Source organism: Anomaloglossus baeobatrachus, chromosome 4, assembly GCF_048569485.1.
Source record: "Anomaloglossus baeobatrachus isolate aAnoBae1 chromosome 4, aAnoBae1.hap1, whole genome shotgun sequence".
NCBI lineage: Eukaryota > Metazoa > Chordata > Amphibia > Anura > Aromobatidae > Anomaloglossus > Anomaloglossus baeobatrachus.
Genome location: NC_134356.1, coordinates 624,451,302 through 624,459,952, shown reverse-complemented (window position 1 = coordinate 624,459,952; position 8,651 = coordinate 624,451,302). Strand labels below are relative to the sequence as shown.

The 8,651-nt window shown below is 42.2% G+C and overlaps 1 protein-coding gene across 1 annotated transcript in view; it reads left to right on the top strand.

The window, feature by feature from the left end:
* The first annotated feature begins 3,624 nt into the window (after positions 1-3,624).
* Positions 3,625-8,651, top strand: part of LOC142301932 (adhesion G protein-coupled receptor E3-like) — a 251,123-nt gene continuing 246,096 nt past the window's right edge. Inside the window, exon 1 of the mRNA XM_075342989.1 lies at positions 3,625-4,020. Within this exon, the coding sequence (XP_075199104.1) occupies positions 3,975-4,020 (46 nt within the window). The 5' untranslated portion in view covers positions 3,625-3,974. The remainder of the gene's footprint in view (positions 4,021-8,651) is intronic.

The window sequence follows — 8,651 nt, the reverse complement described above, 5'->3', positions numbered from 1 at the left end:
GGAGCAGTGAATACAGCCGCACATGATCACTCCAGGCTGTAGTTGCCAGGGGTGATCATGCGTCCCCGCTCGTCCTCCCACCCACCTGTCAGCGCCGGCTTCTGCATTGAGAAATGGGCGGGAGGATGGGCGTGCATATGTAATGAGCGGGCCCACATGGTCACAGCAGGCTGCTACAGCCTGGTCGTACCCCCGATGACCCGCTCCACCGCAGCACCCTCATTCCTGGCCGCAGCCCTATAGTCAGACCATAAGACGCACCCCCAACTTTCCCCCAACATTTGGGGGAAAAAAAGTGCGTCTTATGGTCCGAAAAATACGGTAATAATGAGATTAAAAAGAATCGGTCGTAGCACGGATCCCTGCGGCACCCCACTGCTGACTAGCCCATTTGGAAAATGTACCATTTATGACTACTCTTTGTTTCCTATCTTTTAGCCGATTCCTTACTCAGTAGCATATAGTTACCTCTAGTCCTTGCTTCTGGAGCTTTACTATAAGGCTGTTATGTGGCACATTATCAAATGTATTTGCAGAGTCCAAATAAATCGATTTTGCCTCTACTAGAGTTCCTATCGTCTTCCTCTGTGAAGAGTTTATATGTTGGTGTAGGAACAGAATATTACATTTTGAACATGATTAGCTAAGCAAAAGATCACAACTTGGTTGGTATATAAAAATGAAGCAGACATTGCTGTTCCACTTGTCTACATGAACTCTTTGACGCGCCACATGACTTAAAGGGGCCATGTATGATATTACCTATATCTAATTCTTTATCTTGATGAAGTAATGCACCTAGGACGGAGTGAGGCTCTGTGCCCACATAGCGTATTTTCATGCAGTTACGCTGCGATCTGCACCGCAGTGTAACTGCATGCGTCCTGCGTCCCCAGCACAATCTATGAAGATTGTGCCTAACCCATGCCCACGTGGCATATTAGAACGCAGCGCTTCGGCTACTGCCGGATCGCTGCGTTCTAAGAAGTGACATGTCACTTCTTTCGTGCGCTCTGCATGCAGCCCCCGCTCTGTCTATGGGAGGGGCTGCATCCAGAGCGCATGAAATCGGCTTTTCAGTACGCACTGTTTCTACACGTGTGCTGTTCAAATCGCTGCAGAAATTTCTGCAGGGACAGAACGCGACGTGGGCACATAGCCTAATACTGTAGCTGCATATACACCATGTTCCAAATTATTATGCAAATTGGATTTAAGTGTCATAGCGATTAATTTTTATTTTTTTCAATGAAACTCATTGATGGTATTGTGTCTCAGGGTTCTTTGGATCACTGAACTCAATCTCAGACACCTGCAATAATTAGTTTGCCAGGTGACCCCAATAAAAGCAAAACTGGATGTTCCACAATATTAAGCAGGCCACAGTTTTCAAGTAACATGGGAAAAAAAGTATCTCTCTGCTGCCGAAAAGCATCAAATAGTGTAATGCCTTGGAGAAGGGATGAAAACATTAGATATTTCACAAAAACGTAATCGTGATCATCGTACTGTGGAGAGATTTGGGGCTGCTGATTCACAGCACATACATGTTTGTGCTGATAAAGGCAAATGAGGAAGGTTTCTGCCAGGCAAGTCATTCGGATTAAGAGAGCAGCTGTTAAAAAGACATTATAAACCAGCAAACAGATATTTGAAGCTGCTGGTGCTTCTGGACACCCTCGAACCTCAAGGTGTAGGATCCTTCAAAGGCTTGCTGGGGTGCATAAACCTACTATTCGGCCACCCCTAAGCAGTGCTCACAAGCAGAAACGGTTGCAGTGGGCCCAGACATACATGAAGACTAATTTTCAAACAAACAGTCTTGTTTACTGATGAGTGTCGAGTAACCCTGGATGGTCCAGATGGATGGAGTAATGGATGGTTGGTGGATGACCACCATGTCCCAACAAGGCTGCGACGTCAGCAAGGAGGTGGAAGAGTCATGTTTTGGGCCGGAATCATGGGGAGACATCTGGTAGGACCCTTTAGGGTTCCTGAAGGTGTGAAAATGACATCTGCAATGTATATAGAGTTTCTGACTGACAACTTTCTTCCACGGTACAATAAGCAGAAACGTGCCTTCAGAAGCAAAGTCATCTTCATGCATGACAATGCACCATCTCATGCTGCAAAGAATACGTCATGAATGTGTCATTGGCAGCTATGGGCATAAAAGGAGATAAACTCATGGTGTGGCAACCATCTTCCCCTAACCTCAACCCTATAGAGAACCTTTGGAGTATCATCAAGCAAAAGATCTATGAGGGTGGGAGGCAGTTAACATCAAAACAGCAGCTCTGGGAGGTTATTCTGACATCATGCAAAGAAATTCGAGCAGAAATTCTCCAAAACTCACAAGTTCAATGGATGCAAGAATAGTGAAGGTGATATCAAAGAAGGGTTCCTATATTAATATGTAACTTGGCCTGTTAGGATGCTTTGGATTCAAAGAGCTTTTTATTTCAGTGAATGTAACCTCCTAATGCTGCAAATTCCACAAATGAGCATTTTCAGATCTTTAAAACATATAAAATGTTTAGAAACTCTACTGTGCCTAATAATTTGGAACAGTGCATTTTGAGGTTTTTTTTAATGTTGAAGATTATACTGTTATCATTGGGAGGTTTCTTCAATAAAATTCAATGTATACTCTAACGGGTGATGACTTTTATTAGACTGACTGTCATTTGCACCGACCATTTTGGAAAATCAGAGAAAAATATCAATTGCATAATAGTTTGGAACATGGTGTACATTAAATGGAAGTAAACTAGGGACTACAGACCAGGAAAAGGACTTGGGTATTCTGGTTACAAATAAGCTGAGCAGCAGCACTCAATGTCAGGCAGCAGCTGCAAAAGCAAACAAGATTTTAGTGTGTATAAAGAGAGATTAGATCCCGTGATCCCAACGTATTGTTACTCCTCCATAAATTATTTGTAAGGCCACCTCTAGAATATGGGATCCAATTTTGGGCTCCACGTTTTAAAAATGATATTGGGAACATAGAGTCAATTCAAAGGAGGCAACTAGACTACTACATGGAATGGAAGGCCTCCCATATGATGACAGGTTGAAAACGTTGGGCTAAAAAAAGACGTCTCAGAGGAGATCTCATTTATATAAATACATGTGTGGTCAATATAAAGGACTGGCACATGACTTATTCCTTCCAAAGACAATACTAATTACCAGGGGGCATTGCCTGCGAGTGGAAGAAAGGCGATTCTGGCAGCTAAATAGGAAAGGGTTCTTTACAGTTAGAGCAGTCAGATTGTGGAAAACCCTACCTCAAGAGGTAGTAATGGCAGATACTGTAACAGCTTTTAAAAAAGGGCTGGATGATTTCCTCAGTACACACAACATTGTGGGTTAGATAATTTAGTGACAAAAAAAATGTATAATTGGTGGCGAAAGGTTGAACTAGATGAACCTAGGTCTTTTTTTAACCTATGTAACTATGAATTTCCTGGCTTGTTTGTCTATTTTTCTGGCTGTACTTCTCTTACTTTACTCCGTTTGGTGGATGGGAAAAGCAAAGCCGCTTTTATAACTTCCTCTTAAATTTACACAATCAGACGAGAAAAAAAAAGTTAAAAAAAGATCACACAGATATGACAGCGAGTGACCACGTATCACGTATACAGAGTAGTCCATTGTTAATGAGAGGGGAATGAACCACAACTCCTGGAAGAAGCCTAAAAATATTAATAAGAAGAGTCTCATTCCGGACAACTAGTCTCGAGGACGGATAACTTGTGTGAAGAACTCCGAGAAAAGTATTCTGAAGATATTGTACTGAGAGGTTGTGTTGCGGTTAGGACAGATCTTAGTCAACACCTTTCGAAATGGAAAATTGATATTTGATGGACAGTGAGAGCTAGTCTACATGACCTAGTGTGGTGGTAGACATTTGGGAAAACCCCTAAATCAAGGAATTTATAGAACTTCTCCTGAATGTGAAAGAAGGCAGAATGGATCAGAGGTTCTCCAGAGTTTTCCTCCTGCTTCTGATACTTGGTAATATTCTATGTGTCTTATTTTGTCTAATTCTTCTAGAAGTGTCACTTTCCATGGATTACGATAGAGGCTACAGAATAATATTCTGTGATTTTAGAGGTAATCTCATGATTTGTTACTCTAAATTCTGTAAAAATAGGATAATGTGGATTATTATGACCTTCCAAGGACAAATTTAGTGCATCCCAGCCTTTTAATACTTGATTGAAGAAAATATTGGCTCATCTGCAAAACCTCATAAAACGTGGAGAGGAAAGCAGTATTTTTTTTAAACCCAATCAGCCCTTTAAAGGGAATGTCCCACTAACAGGGTACATTGTAATCAATAGATCTTGGAATAATAATTCAACTCAATCCACAAAAACACAAGTCCCCATTCAGGTCCATCATCTGTTAATAGAAATATAGGGGGGCTTACATGTTACTGGCAGCACAAAGGCTCTGGAAAAGCGCAATGGCTGCCCACTTAAATAAGAAAACCAGCAAAACAGCACTCCCAAATCCAAATTGGCCCCCATTCTTAGAATCACAATGTGCCTAAACCACAGTTAACATCCCCATGTTTGGCATTGTTGTAGTGAGTTTAATTTTCGGGGTGTGTGGCTCCAGAAGCACGAGCTGGGCACAAAATACGGGCACTACAATGTACTGGGCACAACAAAGATTTATTTGCAATTTTTAATACTGCAACATTAACTGCGTTTGACTTCATGGGTGTTTTCCGGAGATTAAATAGTCACTACACCCATAGATGAATTCCCAGAGGGGTATAATTTCTAAAAACATTTCACTTGAGGGGTTTCTCCTGTTTTGGCACTTAGGGGCTCTGCAAATGGAGTCTGCAAACTACTCTCAGAAAATCTGTGCTCCAAAAGTCAAATGTTGCTCCTTTTCTTCCGAGGCCTGCGGTGCGGCCAGACAGTACTGAACAGTCACATGTGGGTTATTGCCATATTCATGAAAAATTATGTAACATATTATGGGGCCTTTTTTTTACTTATTCCCCTTGTAAAAATTGGAAATCTGGGTTTAAAACAACATTTTGGTTTTTAAAATGTAATTATATTTTCTTCACTGCTCAATACTATAAAATGTTGTGACAAACCAGTAGTGTCAATATTCTCACTGCACCCATGGATGAATTCATCAAAGGTTACAGTTTGTAATATGGGGTCACTTATGGGGGATTTCTTCTGTTCTGACACCTCAGGGGCTTTGGCAAATTCAGGAAAAATTGCATAACAAAATTCTATTGTCCATTAGCTCCTGTTACCTTAGTAAAGATGAAAAAATGAAATGCGGTCAAAGCAACATTTTCATGTTAAAAATGTATTTTTATTTTCACTAGAGGTCTAGTTTCCAAAATGTAGTTCTGGTTATCTGTGAGTCTGCCACTATCAATCACTATTTATCCACAGTTCCAGATATTCCCTTAGAGCAAAGAAAAGCTTCCTCCTGGAGGGTTTAAATTTCATATTTAAACATATTTTTTTTTTCTTTTGAAGGAAATATGTATTTACAACAGCTGGGTACAGCGATGGGGACTCAAGTCACCCCAAGTTTCGCAAATCTGTTCATAATGTGGTTCAAGTTCTCACCGCCTATGTCATATGCCATTAGAGCAAAGACTTCCTCCTTGAGGGTTTAAATTTCATATTAAAACATATTTCTTTTTCCCTTTGAAGGAAAAATGTATTTACATTGGATTGACACAGCAATGGGGGTTCAAGTCGCCCCAAGTATTACAAATCTGTTCATGGGGTGGTTCAAGTCCTCATCTTCTATGTCATCCCTCAGTACAGAGCCAACATCATTTATTATGATCATCGTTATATAGACGATTTGATTACCATATGGGATGGTACATTCTTTGAAGCTGTGACCTTGTCCAATCCCTAAACACAAATGATTGGGGCATGGCCTTCACTGCACATATCGATCCAAAAGAAACAGTATTTCTTGATTTGGTTATATTTAGTGATGAGCGAGTGTAATCGTTACTATTCGCTACTCGCACAAATAGTACAGTATTCAGGGTATTCATTATATTGCGAGTTAAATCTGTATTCACCTCGCTATATTCAGATGTCCCACCCAGGCGTTTTGGCGCCTAATTTGCAGCCATTAAACATGCTTGGCTTCGTAACCAGCCATCTTGGTTGTGGGATTACTGTGATTGGCTGGCTGAACAGTGTTATAGGGTCTATATAAGCCTTCCACCGCCATTTTTCGTACATTGCGTCAGGAGTCAGCGTTGTATGAGTATAGGGATAAAGAAAGCAGTTGTTAGGGAGAGTGTAGGCCTATTAATAACACAAAAAGCCCTTTTCAGGGTTACCTGCAGTATATAGGTCAGTGTAGTGTACGTAGGGACAGATTTTGAACCAGGGACAGAGTTTAAAGCAGCATGTGACTACCTCCATAGTACCGTCCAGAATACAATAATTCTTTTAAGAGCTGAAACCACTAAACAAGGTCACATCAGGGAGGGGGAGATTGTGCATTAGGTTGAGAATAAGGACCTGCTTCCACAATATTCAGCAGTTCACAGCCTGGCTTGTGGCATCCACCTCAGCCACATTAATGCGTTGCTAGTGACCTTTGCAAATAGCTACAAAGCAGTACTCTTGCATTTACTGCTGCCTGATGCTAAACACAACATTCCTGTTTCTACAATATTTAGGGGTTCATAGCATGACCTGTGCCGTCCACCCACTGCAGCCACATTAATACATTGCTAGGGGCATTTGCAAATAGTTACAAAGCAGTACTCTAGTATGTACTGCTGCCTGATACAAAACACACCGTTCCTGTTTCCGCAATATTTAGGGGTTCACAGCCTGACATGCTGTCCGTCCACATCAGCCACATTAATATGTTGCTAGTGGCCTTTGCAAATAGCTACAAAGCAGTACCCTAGCATTTACTGCTGCCTGATACTAAATGCACTATTCCTGTTTCTACAATATTTAGGTGTTCACAGCCTGACTTCTACCGTCCATTCACAGCAGCCACATTAATTTGTTGCTAGTGGCCTTTGCAAATCAGTATTTTAGCATTTACAGCTGCTTGATACTAAATGCATCATTCCTGTTTCCACAATATTTAGGGGTTTGAAGCCTGACGTGCCATTCATCCACATCAGCCACATTAATACGTTGCTAGTGGCCTTTGCAATTACAAAGCAGAACTCTACCTTTTTGTGCTGTCTAGTACAAAGTACTCACTTCTACTTTTTCCACAATATTTTTGGGGTCAAAGTTTGCTTGGCTTGGGCCATCAACATCTGCAATTTTTTACCAAATCCCAAAATGATAAAAAATCCAGTTGTTAAGAGACGTGGACATGGGCGTGGTAATGTCATTGGTGGGCGACAAGGCAATGAGTCTATATCAAGTCAGAGGAAGCTTGATGCATCCACTATGTTCCTTGCCAAATTTACCGGTCTGGAATGTAAACGTGTGTGGAAGTAAGAAGAGGGAGAGCAGATTCTGTCTTGGGTGGTAGACAAGCCCTTTTCGCATTTGTCAAGCAGCAATAAATCTTAAATGACAACACAGTCTACTATGGATACACAGAAGGCCGTCCCATCCAATATTCAACCTGGTTCTCCTTCCTCACTCCATCATCAGTCACAGGACACATATGACCCCAAGCTTGGCCACTCTGAGGATCTGTTTTGTATGTATCATTTGGTTGGGTCTGACCTCCCACCATGCAGCATTGAAGAGGGACGTGAAAAGGTGGAGAGTGTTGATGCACAACTATTTGAAGACCTACGGCCAGAAGAAAGCCACTCTGAGGAACCTGATTTACTGTCTCCAGAGGTGGAAGCTGATGATGATGAGACACAGTTGCCATCAGGTCAGCCTACAATCTCAAGTGGGAAAGAGGATGAGATGGAAGATGAGGTGGTCGATGATGAATCCACTGATCCGACCTGGACCATTGACATGCATAGCCAGAACAGCAACACAAAGGAAGATGGATATGTAGCATCAACGCAGGCACCAAGGGGTATCGGTTTGCCCATAATTAGAACTGGGTTAACTGTTCCGAAGAGCACCCCCACTGTGGCCCAAGTTAGGGCAAGGGGGCATTCAACCGTTGTCTGGAAGTTTTTTCCTGAAAGTCCTTCAGAGAAAAACATTGTAATCTGTAGCATCTGCCATATCAAGTTGAGTAGAGGCCAGGGCAAAGGTAATGTGAGTACCACTAGTATGCGGAACCACATTGCAGCCAAGCGCCCCAGTCGGTGGACAGAACACCAGGGTGCAACTTTGTGTGTGCGAGTCAAACCACTGCAATGCTGCCTGTGCTACATCCTTCACAATCTGCTGTCCAGGAAGCAGGCGCTCATACATCCTGCCCACAAGGTGCGATTGCACAGACACAGAAAACATCAACCACATTCACATCCTTGTCCCGCGAAGAGTCTAGTTGTCCATGCCTGAGATCTTGGAACAGAAGCGTAATTACCCAGCCATGCACCCACAGGCACAAAACCTAACCTCGCACATTGCCAAATTGCTAGTTGTGAAGATGTTGCCATTTCGGCTTGTGGGAACACAGTGTTTCCGTGATGTCTTGGCTGTGGCTGCCCCATGATACAGTGTTCCCAGCAAGCACTG